At 30.8% G+C, this 21,361-nt stretch overlaps 1 protein-coding gene across 5 annotated transcripts; it reads left to right on the forward strand.

Moving 5' to 3' along the window:
- The first annotated feature begins 4,868 nt into the window (after positions 1-4,868).
- Positions 4,869-9,306, forward strand: LOC110657383 (uncharacterized). Of its 5 annotated transcripts, none has more exons than XR_002495313.2 (5): positions 4,869-5,068; positions 6,189-6,619; positions 6,846-7,637; positions 8,326-9,017; positions 9,134-9,306. XR_002495313.2 is itself a non-coding variant. In XM_021814562.2 (4 exons), exons 2-4 carry the CDS (start codon positions 6,218-6,220, stop codon positions 8,365-8,367), a joined length of 1,236 nt encoding a protein of 411 aa, XP_021670254.2. In that variant the 5' UTR covers positions 4,869-5,068; positions 6,189-6,217; the 3' UTR covers positions 8,368-9,306. The 5 variants fall into 5 exon arrangements, 2 of the variants coding, with proteins under 2 accessions (XP_021670254.2, XP_021670252.2); XR_009142568.1 differs by having other exon boundaries at positions 8,326-8,453; positions 8,536-9,306; XR_009142569.1 differs by having other exon boundaries at positions 8,326-8,430; positions 8,536-9,306.
- The last annotated feature ends 12,055 nt before the right edge of the window (positions 9,307-21,361 follow it).

Here is a 21,361-nt window from a genome sequence, read left to right on the forward strand (position 1 = left end):
CAGAATGAAATGATCAAAACAGTGTCGTACACTTTATTATCAATAAAATTATTTTGATAAATATAATAATTAAATATTTTATATATTAAAATATAAATTAAAATAAAAAAAGAGACCGTTTTCTGTATTTAGAAGCAGTGATTAATTTGATAAAAGCATCTAAATTACATTAAAAATCTATAATATTGTAATTAAGTAGTTTGATTCAAATATTATAGATACAAATATATTATATAAATTTAATTAGAAGAGTGAAAAAAGGGGAAGGGCGTGTGAAAATAGGACACTTGGACAAAGGACACGCACATGAGGGAAGAAAAGCAGGGATGGTAAAAAAAGGTATAAAAAAAAAAAACCGTTTTACTGTTATAACGGCATTCATGTTAAAAATTAGAGAGAAAAAAAAAATGGTAAAAACTATCTTTTACTGTTGTTAGAAAAAGTCAAAGGTGGTCGTCATTTAATAATATATAATATAATAATTTTTAAGTTATTATTCATTAAATTTTAAATTATTTTATAAAGTCACTGTAATTTTAAATTAAAATTTTTAAATTAATTTATTAATGATTATTTTATAAATAAAATTATTTAATTAATTATTATTAATAAGAATAAATAAATATAAAAAGAGTTTAACGATGGGAGAAGTAACCGAACACATTTTATATATATTTTAAAAAATTAATAATATAAAATAATTTTATTTATAAAATAATTAAAAAATTAATAAAATAATAAGAAACTTTTAATTTTTGATCATAATAATTTTTATAAAACAAAATTTATGTTCATTAAATTTTATAAAAAAATTAAGTTTTAATAACTTCTATAAAAATAATCATAAATTTAAGTATGCATTTGTAATATTTATCAATAATTTTTTATTTTAAAATTATGAGCACGGTGCAATCTTTTTCCTTTTCTTTCAAAAAGGATAGTTAATTTTTTTTATTTATTCATATTATAATTTAAATTAAAAAATTTATAATTCTGAAAATAACTTCACTATTACAAAATAAAAGCGGTGAAGATATGATTTAAGATTCTATTTACTATTTTGCTTCATGATTGAGTTTGCTTGTAAGTGGTGACTGAGTTGCTTCATATATAATTTTATTATTTTGGATTTAATTTTTATTTGAAACTAATATTAAGATTGTTTGAGAGGTAAATGATGAAAAGCTTACCATCTACTCCTTGTTTGTTAAAAATTGAGTTTAACACAACTACAAAGTTTAAGATTTGTTTTACTTTTATCATAAAACTCAAAATTGGATTTATGGCCTGTTTGGTTTAACTGTTTAATACAATCGAGAAATTTGGGTGATAGTATTCTTGTTAGTGATAATTGATAATCGACGGTGATGCTAGCTGTTTTATATTAAGTGTTTGGTAAAATTATATTTAGCTGTTATTGCTGTTAATATGTGAAATGACTAATAAGAGTATATATTATATAATTTATTTTATTATTTAAATAAATATAAAATTATAAATTTATTATATTATATTATTTATTTTATTATTAAATTAAATATATATTTATTAAATTAATATATTATATTATTTAAATAAAATATATAATTATTAATCTTTTATATTATATCATTTATTTTATTATTAAAATAAGAAAATAATTATTTTTTAAGATAATTAAATAATTTTAAAAATATAAATAAAATAATAAAATAATTATTATTGTTAATAAAAAATTTTATAATTAATTTTAAGTTTTTGAATATAAATAAATATTTTATATTTTACGTTATTAATAAAAAATATTTTAACAAAATTGAAGTACGTTAATTAAAATGTTAAAATTATAAATAATAAAATAAAAATATTAATAATATTAATTTTCAAGTCAAATAAAAAAGAATAATATAATAAAAATAAAAAATCAAATCAAATCAGCTATCAGTTGATTAGAAACAGCTCTAAAATAGAGCTGATACAAACTGCAGTTGATGGGTATCATATCAGTTGTTCATCAGCTATCAGCTCTATTTTTTTAAGCTTGTCAAATACTACAATTTACCTGTTTGGGTGTCTATCATCTATCAGCTGCACCTAACAGGTAAATCAAACACCCCCTTTATTGGACGTTAAGGAGGAATTTCAACGTCGACTTTATGCCAATTTTAAATAGCATATTTCACTTAAAAAAAAATTAATCAATTTGAATTCAAAATTTTATATTTTTAAATATAATTCCAATATTTTCGATAAAAATTTATTTTTTAAATAATTTTTAGTAAAAGTTTACTAATAAATAGTAATATTATCTCTTTGAAATTCTAATTCTTTGATCACCAATTTAGGAATGACAATAGTGAGAATACTCGCAATAGACCTTGTCACAGGTCAATTTGAGTCTGATTTTAAGCTAAAATCTTTGGCCCTACATATATTTAAAATATAATAAATTTATAGACACCATTTATAAATTAAATAATTTAGTTGCTAATATAAAAAAAAAAAATTAAACATAAACTCAACATAAATTTTAGGAAAAAAAGTTATTCAATCGGCTTGGTTACAGTTCGAAACCATTAGTCCAAAATGGCTGGTTTCAGGTAAGTTTCGATTCGAAGCCCCTGGTTCATGACTAGTATCAAGCTTGGTTCAAGAGGCAATGGCTTTTAACTGGCCTCCAAACCTCAATTTAGGGCTTGAATCATTGACCAAGGCGATTTTGGATTTGATCCGATCCGGTTCAAGGGTTGAATCAGCCTTTGTTGGGTCTACCCGTGAAAATGACTCTACTAGAATTTGAATCCAACTAATATATTTAATTCTGAAATTCAATTATTATTATCTGAATAATATATGAACATGTTTAATCTTATATATTTTAATTAATAATCTATGTAAATTTTTTTTATTTATAATATATATTTTAAAAATTTAATAAGTTCATAAAATATTTAAATTGTATTTATTTAAAAAATAATAAATAAATATTATTATAAAAATATATATTTTATATCTAATTAATTAGTTGTTTATTTCAACAAATTTAAGTAACATATATCTAATTCGAATTAAATATAAATATTATTTTTAAACTCAATTTTATATTATTTTTACTTGTCTTAATAGAATTTGATTGAAACTGATATTTGAAGATATCTAATCTACTGTCATCCTTTTTATCATTTTATTATTTTTATTTTTATTATTTATTTTTAAAGAAAAAAAAAAAAAGAATTGTCAAGATTAATGGACTACTAGACTAGACTAGACTTGGTGAGTCGTAACCCATTAATTTTTGGAAAAATTTCACTCAAAGTTTACCATTTAATTGTATTGAAATGTTTCCAATTATGACAAGTACTACACTATGCGCGAACAAAATAGTCCTTATTTTTCCATTATTGACAATTTCTTTCCCCTCTTGAAGCTCAGTCCAACTTTAATTAGTAAATGAAATACGTTGTAACTGCTTCAAATATATATAATGTTTATTTATTTATTTTAAGGAAAAATCTTTATCACAAACCTTTTTTTTTAAAGGAAAAAACAAAATTCTTCTATTAAATAAATTTAAGGTTAATTTTTTTCAACAGACCATTATTTTCATTTTTTTACCATAAAACTTTTTAACTTAAAAAATATCACATAAAAATCTCTCAACATAAAAAAAATATTACATAAAAATTTCTCATAATATAATCTATTATAAATTCTACCAATCTGATATGTAATAGTGCCACGTTATAAAATAAGTATAAATTAAAAAAAAAATAAGTGTCACATATGATAAGATGCTAACACGAGAGATTTTTATGTAATGTTATTTAAATTGAAAGATTTTCATGTGACATTTTTTTAAGTTGAGAAATTTTATGATAATAAAATGAATATGAGAAATATAAATTTAATAAATTTTAAAATTGAGAAATAATTAATAAAAATTAACCATAAATTTAATGATTCTTTGTACACGTCTCATTTTTAATTTTTTTTATTATCAAATATATATATATTAAAATTAAAATATATAAATAAACTCACAAAATCATGTCATGTCATGTGTGAAAATAACTTAAAATTTTACTATTTATTATTTTCTTAGTACAGTTGTCATGAACCTTTGCTAACAAATATATCACTCGGCAAAATATGCCACGTGTTTAAACTGATTGTATTTAAAAATATAAAATATTTAAAATTTTATTTTAATTATTTTTTTTTATATTTTTTTAATTATTAATTATAAAAAATATTTATTAAAATATTAAATCACACAAAATTTTAATGAAAAAAACATAAATTATCAAAATTTAAGAAGAAGAAATCTTAAAAACTGAGATAATAAATATAAATCTATTCAGAAGGGAGTGGATTTGATTATTACTAATATAAAACTAAATAAAATAAAAAAGGAAAATAATAATATTAAACTTAATAATAATAAACTGTGGAAGTATTGGAATTTAAGTCTCACTGATTATTTAGCATGAAGTACTTAATTGAAATAAACTAAAAAAACCATATCAAAATATTTTATAATTTAATTTTTAAGTATAATAAAAATTATAATTTAATTTTTCATTTTTATAAAATAATAAATTAAATCTTAAGTTAATTTTTTTTAACAAAACAGTCCTTCCTTTAATTACTATTAGCTAATCATAATTAAAGTAATAGATTCAAATTTAAGAGACTAAATTTAAACTGTTTAAAAATAAATATAATAAACTAAAATTTACCGTTTTCAATTTACTGGCGATAAATTTTAATAAAGGAGTTATTTTATTAATAGAAATAATAAATCAAAATAATTGGAAAATTTTATTTTAAATATAAATTTAAGTAATAAAAATGAAAAGAAAGAAAAACATAAAAGTCACCTCAACAAGCTATTGTTGGGCAGTTGGCAACTTGGCATGGAAACCATACCATATTCTTTTCTTTATTTTTTATTTTTATTTTTAAATTTTTATTTTTTGTTCCCTTTCCATAACTGATAGCAATACCAATCCATAATCAAATCCACAATTAAATTTACATTAACAAAATCCACAACCTCAACCACAATCTTTCAGAGAATCCAGTCAAGGTTAGTGAAATCTCTTCCTTTCTTCCTCCTTAATTTCAATTTTCAACACCACTAATTCAATTTTAAACTTTTGATTTTTTTTCCCCTTATTCAATTGCCTTTCTTTTTTGAATTTTCCTTGTTTTTGGTGTTCTGATTAGTGTGTTGCAGACAAGTTTTTTTTTTTTTGACCTCTGTTTGGTTGCTGAGAAAACGGTAAGAAAACAGAAAAAGATTGCAACTTTTTTTTTTATTTTTGCCTTTTCTTTTATTTATTTTTTTTTTCTGTTATCAGCTTCTTCTTTTATTTTGAAAAATAGAAATAAAACTTCAACTTAGTGAAATAGTAATGATAGGTTCTTTGGATTAAAGCTTTTAATTGATTCTGAGTTTGTTTGGATTCTCTGTTGCTGAATATGGTTAATTTAAAGATTCGTAATTTTTATTCCCTTTGTTTTCCTGCATTTTCTCAGCCACCAAACGGAGCTTAGAGTCTATTTTCTGTCGTTCATTCTCTGATTATTATTGAATCTGCTGTGAGTGATGGCGTGAGCTTCTTCTTCTTGTTCTTGCTTTCTTTTTCCTCCTCCGGTTATTAAATGAAGGTTTACTTTGAATGATTCCATTTCTTGTTTTGCTTGTTGGATAAATGTTAAGCCCATGATAGTGTTTCTGGCCTGGAAAATGAGAGTAATTGGATGCCTGCCGTTAACTGAATCCAACTATGTTGCTTAATTGATCTATTGTTTTTTTTTTTTTTTTTTTTTTTTATTAGATTTGGTTCCTTTTCTGTATGCTACTTTTCTTAGCAACCAAACAGGAGGGGAATTGTTGACGTCTCTCTCTGGATGTTTAGACATAGTTTGAATCCTGCTAGTCTGATATCTTTTGTTTTATTTAATTTGTTTTGTATTTATGCATGAAATGCGTCAATTTACCACTAAAATCTTCATTTTTGAAATGTCAAAGATATTTTCTTCTGCATCCTCCTTCCCCATGAATTATTTGTTCGCTACCAATTGCATTTTCCTCTTGTACAATTGTAAAATTTTATTAATTAATTACCATTGCAAATATTTCCCATATTAGCTTCTTGGTTCTACTTTATTTCTAATTATAATTTTTTTTCACTTTTCTGCAGTCTTGTGAACTTGTGATATTGTAGCAATCATGAGATTTAAGAAAGGGAGTAGAGTGGAAGTCTCGTGCAAAAAAGGTGTGCCATCAGGCTTTTGGCGCTGTGCTGAGATTATCAGTGGTAATGGCCACACTTACACAATTAGATATAAGGGGCACATAGGCACCATTGATGATACAATAGTGGAGAGGATATCTAGGAAGGCAATTAGGCCTTGCCCTCCGCTACCTGAAATTGCAGAAAATTGGGTTCCTGGTGATGTAGTAGAGGTGTTTGATGATTTTTCTTGGAAAATGGCAACAATTTCTAAGGTGTTAGGCAAAGAATACTTTCTGGTCAGGATACTAGGATCATATCTTGAATTCAAAGTGAGCAAATTGGACATCCGTATACGACAGTCTTGGCAAGCTGATAAATGGATTGTGATTGGAAAGGTACTTCCCAGCTATATAAATTAGTTTCTATTACAAATTTCTTCTGTTAGGAATGTTAATTTTATGCAAGTGAACCTTGTATTCAATTTGTTTCAGTTTAAATTTTATGTCCTGCCAAGTTGGTATCTTTTAGTTTGTGAATGTAGGTTCAGATAACATCTTCATGAAATTTACTTTCTGTTGATTTTACATATCCAATATTTATAGATTCTGCTTTTGTGTCCAGGGTTCTGGCACCTGTGAAGATATAAAACATGATGAAAGTTCAATTCTAAAGTGCAAGAGAAACTCTCTGAACAATGTTCAAATGACAAAAACAAGGTTACATGGACAAGTGAAGGATGCTTGCTTTCCTGTTGTGAACAAGAAGAAAAACCAAGAGTCTAATATGGTCTCTTGTAGAACTTTGAAGAGAGGTCATCTTGCTTATAAACAAGAAGCGTGTGATGGTAATGCCCAAAAATTTAGAGCAGCTGAGAAAGAAGGCAGGCTGCATCGAGTGTTTGCCACCAATCAATCTTCATTTCCTAAACAGGTAGATGATGTTGCTTTCCCAAAAGAAATGGTGGGTGAAAAATTCATACATTCTTCTTTTAACTACCAAACTGGCTTTTCGGAGATGGATATGCAAAGAAGAAAACAAGCTGGTGCCATTGGATGTTCATCTGCAATAGGATTAGAATCCACTGATGAAGATAGTGTTACTAGCTCAGTTGGTAGTTGTAGCATTACTAGCAACAATTTCTGTAATTTGCATCATTATGCAGGTTTCATTGAAGCTGTAGACGGTTATAGTAGTGATGCAGAATCTTTCTGCCAGTGGAGATACGAGGAAGAAAATATTCCCTTGCCCACAAAGGATGAATTGGCTGCTGAAATTCATAGGTTAGAGTTGTATGCGTACCGATGCACTATGGAGGCATTGTATGCATCAGGACCTCTAAGTTGGGAGCAAGAAGCATTGGTGACAAATCTCCGTCTTTCCCTCCATATATCAAATGATGAACATTTGATGGAGGTCAGAAATCTAGTTTCTGCTGATAATAGTATTCCTTCTCGATAGTAGGAATATTTGAACATTTTGTGTTTTAAATTCATTTTGTTTTGTAGCTGTAGAATCTGATAAATAGTTGCTATAATGGCATGCCTCCTTGTAAGAAGCAGGATAAACTGTTGTTTTCTATTTCTTCCATTTTTGTTTAATAACATATAGTGGTCTAAATTGAATGAATGTAACAGAGAGAAGTTGCAAAGTAATGAATATTTCTAAACTGTCCTTGTTTCTCAATCCTTATTTCTCTGTCTTTTTTACTTCTGTTTCTTTTTTCAGGTACTTAGTGAACTTTTATGTTAGATAGACGCTATATTATTTGCAAACAATTAGGGGCAATGGGATTATGCTCCTATTAGATTTTAAAGATTTCTTACATTAAAAAACATGTAGATAATCTGCCTACGTAGCACCTGGAACATGCTGTTTAAATTTCAACCCTTCTAATATTAACATGCTTTTTTTCCCCTACAAAGCATGCAAATAATGTTCAAGAATTTGTTTTGGAAAACCTGAACAAATAAGAAAGTTGTTCCCTGCTTTCAATTTTATATGAATATACTGTGCGTTACCTATTTTGATATTCTCCATACCAATTGGCATTGCAGCAGTTTCCTTTGAGGACATTATTGATACTTTCTGCTGTATTTTCCAGGGTCAAAGTAGGAGGCTTGTAGACCTCACTTTCCCATGTTGAAAGATGATGTTGGGGTTTGCTATGTTGCCTTGGTCTAAAAAGTTGGCTAATTCATACAGCACAGTATGTTCAGCTACTGAATTTTGGTAATTTATGTGATTACCAATTTTCCATACTAAGGAAAAAAAAAATCCTTTATGGTTTCTGTGTAATGCTTGTCATTTGCAGGGATCCATTAATTTTGTGAAGAATGTGAATTGGGAATTTATTGAAGCTTTGCTGAGAATACATCAAACTCCAAATCATTATCTTTGAAAAGCATGTAGCAATGAAAGTAGGGCAAATGTTCTATTAGAACCATAAATAATGGATCTCTGTGTGCAAATTTTGAATGATTATCAAACAAGCATAAGCCTTTCCTGAAGCTTGGAGTGTCGAATTAATCCTGGCAGGAATAATATGTTGGGGAGCAACAAACTTCTCTGAGGGGGGGAAAAATGGAAAATACTGGCAAAGTGCCTTCTCTGACTTGGAAGCGAATTAATTTTAACAAGGAACTGGATGATAAGTTTCTGTCAACTTAGTAAAGATGAAGTGAAAATATATGATCACAAGATAATATTATTGATCTCACAAGCGGTCAATAGGAGGGAAGTGAGATGTCATGTGCAATTTGCGGAACTGGGCTGAATCTGGAACACTGGCTGCAGGTTGTCCATGGATTACTTTGTGGCATGTACTTCATCTTTGATGGGAATATCATTGTACTCTGATGTTATGTAGTGCAAGTTGGTGTATTATGCTAATGTCAATCCTTCAAATACAGGTTTTATTGGACCGATCAAGCCAAAATATCAACCACTTGTGACAGATTGGAGAAGACTTCTCATGAGTTTTAAATTAGAGTCATGATGTGTGATGTTAGAGCTACAAGGTACATGGAATACACAGTTGGGAAAGAAATTTGAAAGGATTTATATATTAATGTTTGTTTGTTCATTGTGTGTGCACAATTTTAAGTTCCATTATTTAATATTTGCTGATGGTATGTCATTAGTTCTAAATCAGGCCATGCAAATTCTGCGTGGCAAGATGGATCAGCTTGAGAGTACAATTATATTCCGTGGTGGAGAATTATTTTTACACTTGAGGTATGAGCTTGTCATTGATATTTAAAAAAAAAAAAGATAATGACCAGATAACTTCAGCGGTATACACGATTTTTGGTTCTTCCAATATAATTTCAGGGACTTCTCCGATGCTAATTGTTAGCCTCCTGCCCTTTAATGGTTAAGATGCGGAAAGCTCTACCATTACCACCTTTTAGACTTTCACTAAGTTTGGTCCCTGGTTAAGCGGTGATGGAGAGCTCTGTGACGTCGATTCTTTTTGGGGTTTCTTTTGTGGCCTCGCCTGGGCTTCATTTGGCACATTATCTACTGGTGTGAGGCCTGGTCAGTTCTGGTTCTATGATTACGACATTGGTCGTCCTCCGTACCATTCCTGCAGGTGACGGCTGGGGCTCATTGCAGCTTATATGATGAAGAAGACTCATGGATCTAGTTCTGTGGGCCGGATTCTTTAGTTGTTGGGCTTCTTGAATTAGGCGATGGACCTGAACTTTTTAGGCTTCAAGGTTCTGTTGCTTACTATATGACTTCCTTGTAATTGGGCTTTCGCTTGGGCTTTAGTTGTTAGGCCTAATCTGTAAGTTTGCTGAATGAATGAAATCTATCCTATCTATTTTTCGATAAAATATATATATATATATATATATATATATATATATATATATATATATAATTTCTCATTCCTTTTACTTTTTTTTAATAATTTATAATTAATAAATATATTAAATCAATTAAATTGTGATTATCTTTAACTGGACGTTATATATTCTAATTATTATATCATAATAAGATATCTAATATTATCAAATAATTATTATAAATCTTGAACATATTAAATTTTATAATTAAATAACTTATTAAAATAATTAAGTGATTAAGTCTATTATGCAATAAAATTAAATAAATTAGTAATAAAAATAAAACTGTTATAAAAATTTTATTTTTATTTAATGAAACATTATGAAAATAATGTATTTTTACAATTAGCAATTTATATATTATGAGTAATTATTAGAATAAATTTAGAAAATTAAACATGTAATTTTATTAGAAAAATCATTTATAAAATTTTTAATCGAAATTTGAAATTTTAGATAATAATATTTTATGATTAAAAATCCCCTAAGTTTAAAATTCAATAATAGTAAAATCTTTTTATATCAATGAAAAATAAAATTTGACATATTAAAATTTCATAATTCAATAAATAGAGAAAATTTTATATATTTTTGTGATAAAAAATAATTAAATAATTTCAATTAACCCCAAATAAATTATTGATACCATTTATCACTCAAGCCACAAGTTGGTGAAATAAAAATTAAAAAAAAAAAAAACTGTTTTTCCAATTGTCATGGATTCAACTCGCAGTGCGAGTAGAGAATCCGATTAGTAGTTATTAATTATTTTATATTAATAGAAAAATAATTTTAATATATTTTATATATAATAACTTGATAAATGAAATTCAATTATATATAATAAAAGAAAAATATATAAAATTTTAGTATAATTCAAATGGTAATTAATTTTAAACCGTGGTTGCCATCTAATCTGTGTTAAAGATCAAATAAGATTTTGGCTGGCCTGATTTATTTGCATTCCTAAGTTCTTTGATGCTGATGATTCTTGAATGATTTATGTAACTGGAAACTTCCTCGACCCTGCAAATTTCTCTCCTCTATCAGAACCCTGCTTTCAGAGACAGGCAGGCAACTAGTTCTGAGGAGGGACCTGCTACCATGTGTTTTTGACCTGCTATATACAGCCTGTTACGGCACTTAAATGTACAATCATGGTCCCTGTGAGTGTGAAGAAAATATGCAAGTCTTTAATGCCTGGTATCAGATACAGTGTCTTGTGTATTTCATATTCAAACAATGAGAAGAACTGCTTAGAATGTCAATTTTGGTATTTCATCAATCTTTGTCAATTGATTTTTTCTGTAACATTATTCTTGAGCAAACAATAAAGAGAAGGGCAATGGCGCAGATGGCATTGTCACTGAAATTACCAGCAAACTTCCAATGTGTCATTCCTTGCTAAGTGAATGCTACATTGTTAAATTATGAAATGGGTTTGTTTATTGGATTTTGATTATTAAGCTGTTCCCTTTCTTTAATGAGCTTTAATTAATTGGTATAATTCAGATGATGGATTGTCAGCCAACAATTGAGTAGTGGCATTTATGTGGCTCCACCAAATCCTCTGCCATTGTCTCATTTGCTTCTCTATGTGATTGGTAATCCCATGTGATGATGCCTCTTATTGAGGGAAAGATTTCTACAGGTTTGGGGTCGGCCAACTAAGTCTAATTAATTCATAGGTAATGAAGTTTTTGACTTAGAAATCAATAATTGTTTATTTTAGATACAATTATTTGATATTTCCAACATTTTGCATGTCACAAAATTCTAATCTTTTAATGCATCTTCTAACCCCTTTGATGCAATTATTGGAAGATTAGTCTCTCCATTGTTATTTTTCTTTCAATCTTTTTCACAGGGCTCCAAGTTTTGGACAAGTCTTATCAATTACTGGTCCCATTCTGGGACAAAACAGCTCCACTTCAGACATAAATTTTCAGTGCTTGAAGATGCATTCTTGTCAAATGAAAACATTACGAGAAACAAGGATACCATTCACAGAAAAAAAAGACAATAACATCACATTTTGAGGCCACTTATTTTCAACGAATTATAACTCACAAAGAGAGTGAAGTTTTTGTTCTTTTTTGCTTGTATTTTCAGGTCATCTTTGAGTGCCAGAAAGTATCACCAAATGGGAACATATGTTGGGATAAATTTGCTTGTCAATTTTCATGTATAATTGGATCCTGCCATGCATTGATGGATGTTTGTAGGAGAAGTAGCACATTTCCCATAGCATATAAGGTGTTTTTTTCTCTTGAAGCTAATGAATCCCATCCCATATGGCAACTTGACCAATACAACTAATTGGAAGGTTTTCTTATTAATCACTGAGAATTTTTATTTAAACTCAGGTGATTATAGATTCAAAATATAAATATGTAAATTTTCATATGTTTTATATGGTCTTACTAAATATTATGTAATGGATAAGATTTAGGTAAGTTTTTGGTCAAAAACACCCTTTCTGAACTTTATAAAAAAAAAAATCTCATGATATCTGTATTTTTAAAATGTCTCATAACATATTTCAATTCCGTGAAATTAATATATCCTTAAAATTTACAAACTAAAGAGTATAAACTCCAATCGCACTGACATGGTAATTTACTTATTAGGATTCAAATGATATCTTAATTTTACTTTTACAAGAGTTAAAATATGTCATGAAACATTTATAGGAGTTAAACTGTGTTATGAAATGTTTTAAAAGTTTAAAGTACCATAAAAATTTTTTTAATAAAGCTCAGAGATAAACTAATGTTTTCCACTAAGTTTTTCCGGTAAATCTTCGTTAAGATTATATATATATATATATATATATATATATATATATATATGCATCTATTGTGCACAGGGAGATACGGATGATATTTATAGTTGTACAGAAATACCACTCTTGAGGCATGGAAATGGCCAATCATGCAAAGAAAGAGCAATTGCAATTTGGTCTATAACAGCCCAGACAGAAGTTGCATAAATCAAGGGTAGAAAATATAGCCAGCTCAATAGCTTTGGCATAGGTGCAAAGATAGAGACTTTTGGGATTAATTTAGCTAATTAATTATTATGTGGATTTTGTTTACTGATGACTCCAACAACAATACCAAAATCATTTACTCACAGGGATCTATTGGCTGTTTGGATGTAGATTCTAAATGGGATATAAAATATATAATCATGTGATCAGGACAAATACTTATATATCATTATGAAAAATGACAATTTTATTTAACATCACACAAGATTGAAGAATCAACTATAGATTTAATAATGTTTTATCAAATAGCATAAATTTTAAATATATTTTCATGAATTTGAATTATGATTCAATTTCAAAGTTTTGTGATCCGAGCATGAAACCCATTATTTACTTTGTTGGGGAGTATTGTAGGGCAACGCCTCCATAGTATGGACCAGTATAAATATTATATTTTTTGCCCTTTATAGTAGATTTGTGAGATATTAAAAAAATACACTATAATGAGAATATAAGAGTTTTGAGTAATTATATCTCTATAAATAAAATTGCCCTTTGCTTATTTAAAAAAAAATTAATGAAACTTTTTTTCTTATCTTACTCGTGGACGTGAACTTTACAATCAAAACGCATAAATCTTATGTTGTTCTTTTTCTCTTTTTTATACTGTGCAATTATACGATTGTATGTGCTTTAAATTTGCATAACAGCTATAACAAATAAATTAATTTCAAGCCCTCTAATTTAGAACTCGTACTCACAATTAAGTGTTATTTTTCATATCATTCTTGCCTTTCTTGGTCTACCATACCGTCAGAGAATGGATTGCTAGTTATGAGGATAAGTGTATTTTTAGGTTGTTGATAAAGGATAATGCTACATTAAACATTGTGGCAATTAATTCTGGCTCTTCTCATTGTAAAAGAACTAAGAAATTTTGAAATAAGAATTCTAATCTTTATTGCCCCAGAAATCAAAGATATATATAAAAAATTATAGCTAACAAATAGGTTTCTAATCAAGCTAGACTACCAAAATTGTATCAGAAGCATACAACAAAAGGTAATAACAGATATGCACACAAAAATTCCTAAATAAGTGCCCTAAATAAATGCAAAATAAGTGGCCCTCAAGTTGGAGCATGGAGATTTCGAATGCCCAACTTGCGAAAAAGAAAGTCAAACTGATCCTTTCCCAACGCCTTTGTGAAAATATCCGCAGGTTGCATTGAACTACGTACATAATCTGTTCGAATGTTACCATTCAATATCTCATCATGGATAAAATGACAGTCCACTTCAATATGCTTGGTACGTTCATGATAGATGGATTAGCGACTATATGCGACTATCACAATACAAATTCATAGGTTCAGTATGCACCACACCAAGAGAATTCAATAATCTTTTCAACCATTTAAGTTCACAAGTTGTAGTACTCATAGACCGATATTCAGCTTCAGCGAATGAGCGAGACACTGTCTGTTGCTTTTTAGTCTTCCATGAGATAGAGGATTCACCCAAAAGAACAAAATAACTGGTCAAAGACCATCTCGTCAAAGGACAGCTAGCCCAATCAGAATCACAGTAAGCAGACAATTTGATATTACAATTGGCATGCAGTAGTATACCCTGACCTGGATTTCCTTTCAAATAATGCACAACTCTAATAGCTGCCTCCCAATGAGCTTTCTTCGGTTGTTGCATGAACTGAGCAAGAATATGTACACAATAAGACAACTCGGGCCGAGTTATTATTAGATAAATAAGCCATCCCACTAGACGCCTATACTGAGCAGGGTCATCCACACCATCACTCTGGGTAAGGGCCAGCTTGTGATTTTGTTCAAGAGGAGTTTTAGCCGGCTTGAAACCCAGTAATCCAACTTCTGAAATTACATCCAACGCGTACTTACGTTGACACAAGAAAATACCATTCGAGTTTCTGGCTACTTCAATCCCTAAGAAAAATTTCAGCTTCCCTAAGTCTTTCATATGAAAGCAACGACTCAAATAGTTCTTGAATTTTTGTACAGCGGAAACATCATTGCTGGAGATAATAAGGTCATCCACATAAATAAGCATATTCAATTGAACAGTCCCAGCTCGAAAAATGAACAAAGAGTAATATGAATATGATTGCTGAAATCCATAAGCTTTCAAAGATGCAGCTAATTTTGCAAACCAACATCTAGGAGCTTGCCGCAAACCGTATAGAGATTTCCGGAGTTTACAAATCTTCCCTGGTGATTGAGAAGAAAATCCAGGCGGCATCTTCATGTAAACCTCTTCCTCCAAATCACCGTGTAAGAAAGCATTTTGGACATCCATCTAATGGAGTTCCCAATTCTTTGCAAAGAAAGGTGCAACCATTTTTCTTTGTAGGAGCAAAAGTCTCCTGATAATCTATGCCTTCAACTTGATTATTTCCCAATATCACTAACCGCGCCTTGTATCGTTCAACACTTCCATCAGAATTGTATTTAATTTTGTATACCCACTTGCTTCCTATTGCTTTCTTCCCAAATGAAAGATTTTCAACTGTCCATGTACCATTATCCTCCAAAGCCTGTATTTCTTTTCTCATAGCCGCTCTCCACCATTCATCCTTAACTGCTTCTGCATAAGAGCTTGGTTCATGTCCTGTAGTAATGGCTGCCAAAAAACATCGGTGTTGTGCAGAGAATTTATCATAACCCACATAATGTGCTATAGAGTAAGGCGTACCTGAGGAATCAGATTGGGAAGGTAAGCATACCGAGAGGCTTGTTTTGATGGCGTTTGTCACATAATCCTTCAAACAAACACTAGGTTGCTTGGCCCTTTGTCCCCTACCTAGTTGCTCTTCAACAACTTCACCTCTATCCACTCCCTCACTGTTTTCATGGATCAATTCTTCCGTTTCAGGATTCACCTCACTTTCTCTACCCACACTTTCATCGTGCTCCTTTCCCAAGTTGTTCTCTAAACCATCAACTTCATCACCCAACTCCTCAACTCCATTTTTAATGAGTTCATCACCCATTGTTTTCTCATTTGCATATGGAAATTCTGTTTCAGCGAATACCACGTCTCTTGATATAAAGTATTCTTTAGTTTCCAAATCATACAATCTCCATCCCTTCTTTTCAAATGGATACCCAACAAAAACACACCTAGGACTTCTACTACCAAATTTATCTTTATCCCGATTCAGATTATGCGCATAGCACAAACAACCGAAAACCCGAACGTGTTTGTAAGAAGGTACTTTCCCAAGGAGCATCTTATATGGGGTTTTACCATTTAATAACATAGATGGAGTCCTATTAATCAAATACCCGACTGTAAGTACACATTCTCCCCAAAATTCTATGGGTAAATTTGCTTAGAAACGCAAGGCTCTTGCCACATTAAGAATATGGCGATGTTTTCTTTCCACTCGGCCATTTTGTTGAGGTGTTCCTACACAGGAAGTCTGATGCAACATCCCTTGTTCATCAAAATATTCTTTCAAGCACATAAATTCACTTCCGTTATCACTTCTGACAATTTTCACATTTTTTTCAAATTGGCGTTTAACCATCACAACAAATTTCTTAAGAACACAAGCTACTTCTTGTTTTCCATTCAGCAAATATATTCAAATAGCACGAGAGTAATCATCAACAATTGTTAAGAAGTAAATTGCTCCACAAGAAGTTGGGACTCTATAAGGTCCCCAAAAATCACAATGTATTAATTCAAAACAACCATCAGCTTTATTGTCACTAGAAAAGAAAATCTCTCTTGTTTGCTTTGCTCTAAAACAAAGTTCACAAGTGTTATTAGTTTTCCTAACTATGTTACCAGCTTCTGGAATTAACTCTACCACCTTATGAGAAGGATGACCCATTCTCTTATGCCAAAGCTCAAAAGACCCCACATCAGTTACCTTGCAAGCATGTACCGATGTCACTCCCTTGAGAAAATACAGCCCCTCGCGTTGCTCACCCGCTCCAATCAGGTTCCTCGAATTCAGGTCCTGTATAGCACAAATTTTGTTAGTGAGTTGAATAACCAAATTTGAATCATTAAGTAGTTGTGATACAGAGATCAGATTGCAATTCAAATTTGGCACATAAATGACTCATTGCAATTTCAAGTCTCCTCCAAGCAACACAGTTTCGTCTTTCACCGCCAAGGTCTTTTCTCCATTAGGTAACCCAACTGAGCATGGCATAATGTCATGCAATTCACTAAAAAATGCCAACGTTCCTGTCATATGATGGGAAGCTCCTGTGTCAATAATCTAAGGAAATATCCTTTGCGTACCTGTCAGCCTCTCATTGCCACAATTCTGACAAGAATTCAACATGCCTAGCAAAGTAGCCCACTACTCTTCATTTAATCCACTAAGACCCTTTTGATCTGAATCTGTCACAATTCCACGCTCACCGTCAACTCCAATTGCTTGTGTGGTGTTGGCACAAGCAACTCCTCCCTTGCTATGTCCTGTTCCATTGCCACGCTTTTGACCACCTCCTCGTCCAGCAGAAGTTCCACGTGGTCTATTACCCCACCATTCTGGATAACCTATCAGCTGGAAACAACTTTCAGCATCATGTCCCTCTCGGTTGTAATTAGAACAAATTGAGGATTTGTCTTTATCCCCCCCTGAATTTCGACTTCCTGCTCGAATTGCAAAACTCATAAGATTGCCTCTTTCTTCCTTGGTTCATGTCATAGTTTGCACCTACTCTTGCTAAACAACTATAGCATAGGCACGATTCAAATTGGGCAAGGGTTCAGTGCTCAAAATATTAGAGCACACTGTTCCGTATCCTTCTTCATCTAAGCTCATCAAAAACTGATGAACTATCTCTTCTTCATGCTTTCTTTCCAATTCAATGGTAAGACTGCATCTGCAGCCTGCACAGATACACACTGGTATCTGATTATAGTTGTTTATTTCATCCCATAACGTTTTGAGTCTTCCGAAATAGGACACAATCGGTTGACCTTCCTGCCTATAATTCGATAGATCCAATCTCAGTTGCTGCATTCGTGGACCATTCCCAATCGAGAATCTCTGTTTAATATCCTCCCACAGATCCTTTACGTTCTCCATGTGAGAGATGGCCGAGCGAAGCGTTGGTTCAATGTTGTTAAACACCCTAGAAACCAGCATAGAGTTAACCGTCCACCAATCTTCGAGTTCCAGTGAGTCATCTGCTGGTTGCTTAACAGATCCATCAATAAAACCATATTTCTTTTTGGCCCGCAATGCAGTCCGCATAGCTCGCGCCCATTCTTCGTAATTCTCGCCCTTCAACTGAACTTGGGTAATCAAGTTATCTGGGTTGTCATTCGAATTCAGTGTGTAAGAACTAGAAGTTTTCTTCCCTGATCCAGAACTCTCATTTTTCTTTTCATCAGCCATGGCTCTGATACCATGTAAAAGAACTAAGAAATTTTGAAATAAGAATTCTGATCTTTATTGCCCCAGAAATCAAAGATATATATAAAAAATTACAGCTAACAAATAGGTTCCTATTCAAGCTAAACTACCAAAATTGTATCAGAATCATACAACAAAAGGTAATAATAACAGATATGCACACAAAAATTCCTAAACAAATGCCCTAAATAAATGCAAAATAAGTGGCAGCTAACAGCTGCCTTTCTAATACTCATCAAGCACACTAGAAAAACTATTTAAGGTGTATCAAAATACTCGCATATATAATAGTAATTAATTAATAATAATGAACGTACGTGGCCCTTAAAACACATGAATAAGTAATAATTACAGATTAATTAACATAGTGATGATCATAAGGAACAATAAACAGTATATATAATGAACTTAATTTGTGTGTCTGAGATAGAGAAAGTGAGAGTATTTGATTTGATTTGATGAAATAATGAATAGTAATTAAAATAAGGAATCGAATATTAGGGTTTCGTAAGGTAATTGTGAATGTGATCACATGCTTGAGGTTGAGGGCATGCTTTGATTCCTTCAACAAAAGCAAAAGAACAGCGACCAAAATAGAAGAGACTAGAGAAGAGATATCTTCTTAACCACATGCTTCCTGGGGACTTCGATTCCCTTAATAGAAGATCCCTAAAAGCAATACAAAAAGAAAGGTTGCTGTTGCTCTCGAATCTTACTTCTCACCAAAATACAATTCAAACCCCCATAAAGGAGAATTTATGTAATATTCATTTTCATGATGGATTACACTCACCCCCTTATGCTTTTAAAACAACATTTAATATATTTTCATGCCTTGGGTACTGCAAATGTCTTTTGCTTGCTTTTATTCTTGTAGTAACACTAAGTTCACTTTTTTCTTTTTATATTGAATTTGATCTATATATAGAATGCCTCATTAATAATTATAGCTTGTTGGGGTTCAGATTGGCTGCAAACAAAAAAACATGGAAAGAGAATATATAGTAAGCCAAATTGATTTAAACTATATATTTTAGTGGAGATAATCCCAAGCTTAACACAGGAATTTTGTTACAATCTTCCGTATTCTCTAAGTGAGAGAGTCTCACATAGATTTTGGCATGAGATTTTTCTTTCAAAGAATGCCTGGAAAGGACCAAAGGACCATAGTTTTCTGAGAGAAATTATATTTGTGCACCTCTGGAAAATTATTTTCATTTACTCTAATATTATATAAATGTATGCCATGTCCTGCAAGGCATTGTGATCAGGAAACAAATTTTCATATATTTATAAATTGAATTATATATATAGGATAAATAATCAATCACTAGACTGTTATAATTCATAACATTAAAAAATTATAATTGTTATGTACAGCATAATTGAGAACTATAATATTGTTATTTATTCTACAAGGAAGTTTCATACGTGTAGGATAATTGATATGGAAGTGCAAGAACTAGTTACTTTGGGATTACTAAAACAAAATGAAGAAGTAGAGAAGAAAACTAATTAATCTATCTAGGTTTAACAATTCAAGATATTTCAATAATGTCTGATCTGCTGTTTGAAGCTTCTCATTCTAATTGAATTTTCTTTTGGCCAATTTCAAGAAGAAGCATCTTAAAACCTAACAAACTACTTAATAAGGATAGTCCAGTTAATAATTATATGGGAGTTTAGTGAACACTTTAGGATCATTAATTATTTATTTTAAATACACAACATCAATGCGGGAGAATGCACCTTAAAGATTGATCAAAGAATAAACCTAGTCTCGGTGCTTTATATCCCTTACTAGCAAACTTGTATAATGTGCTTTTGCATTGATATGTGAAGTGCTATTCATAAAAGGTACATATACTATAAATTCAATCTCATATGAAAATAAATTTATTATTTTTTTTATCAAAGATAAAATTTATTGGATTGCAATAAAAGACTTAGAGCCCATTACATAGGGAAGATCCCATAGGATCCTAAAATTACTGAAAAATTTAGACCCAAACTCTAAACATATTCTAACTTAAAAAATAACCCATAAGGCTCAAGCATAAATCAAGTTTTGAACCAAACCCGACACCCGACAAAAGAGCTGTAGCCCAATAGACAAACTCTAGGGTTTCGGGTATTTGACCCAGTTAGACCAAACTCGGCACTCCATGTATCAGACGGCCCTCAGCGCCATCACCATCTCTAAGCCCATCTTTCCACCGATGAGACAACTTGCAAATTTTGACATTAACACCAAGGAAACCTCCTTAAAGCAAAACAATGACCATGCTAGGCTTGACCAAGCTTGAAGGATCTTTCTTTTCAAGTCACGTCTCAAGGCCTTCAGATAGTCCAACCAAGGCCAACAGTTAGAACCTCCAACGGTTGCTGAAACAATCGATGACAACAGAGGAGAGGAACTAGTGATGGTGTTCTTCGGCGTCCCATTTGCGTCTTCTAGACCAGCCCTCTGGTATGCACCCTGTGATCCACCACCACAGCCGCTCCTTACAACATGCACCACCAAACCTCTATAACCTACAAAGCAACACCATCGAACACCACAAAAAGTAGGAAGGGAACAAAGAGAAACCGATCCGTCTAACAATGGCAACCTAAGAATCTCTCACCAAATCAAATGCTATTGCCCACCTATCAAAACTATATATACAATCCTAGTCGTCGATAAGGAGGGAAACCGATTGGCCGGAAAGGGGGAGGCGGCCTCCCTTTACCCCTCCAAGTCACCACATGTGATAAAAGTAGAAGAACAGGCCTTAGAAAAAAATCTACAAACGAAAGAGAGATCAGAGAGAAATTAGGATCTATACTCGAGAAAAATTTTAATTATATGAAAATAAATTTAATTTATATATTAT

This window comes from Hevea brasiliensis, chromosome 13, assembly GCF_030052815.1.
Source record: "Hevea brasiliensis isolate MT/VB/25A 57/8 chromosome 13, ASM3005281v1, whole genome shotgun sequence".
Taxonomy (NCBI): domain Eukaryota; kingdom Viridiplantae; phylum Streptophyta; class Magnoliopsida; order Malpighiales; family Euphorbiaceae; genus Hevea; species Hevea brasiliensis.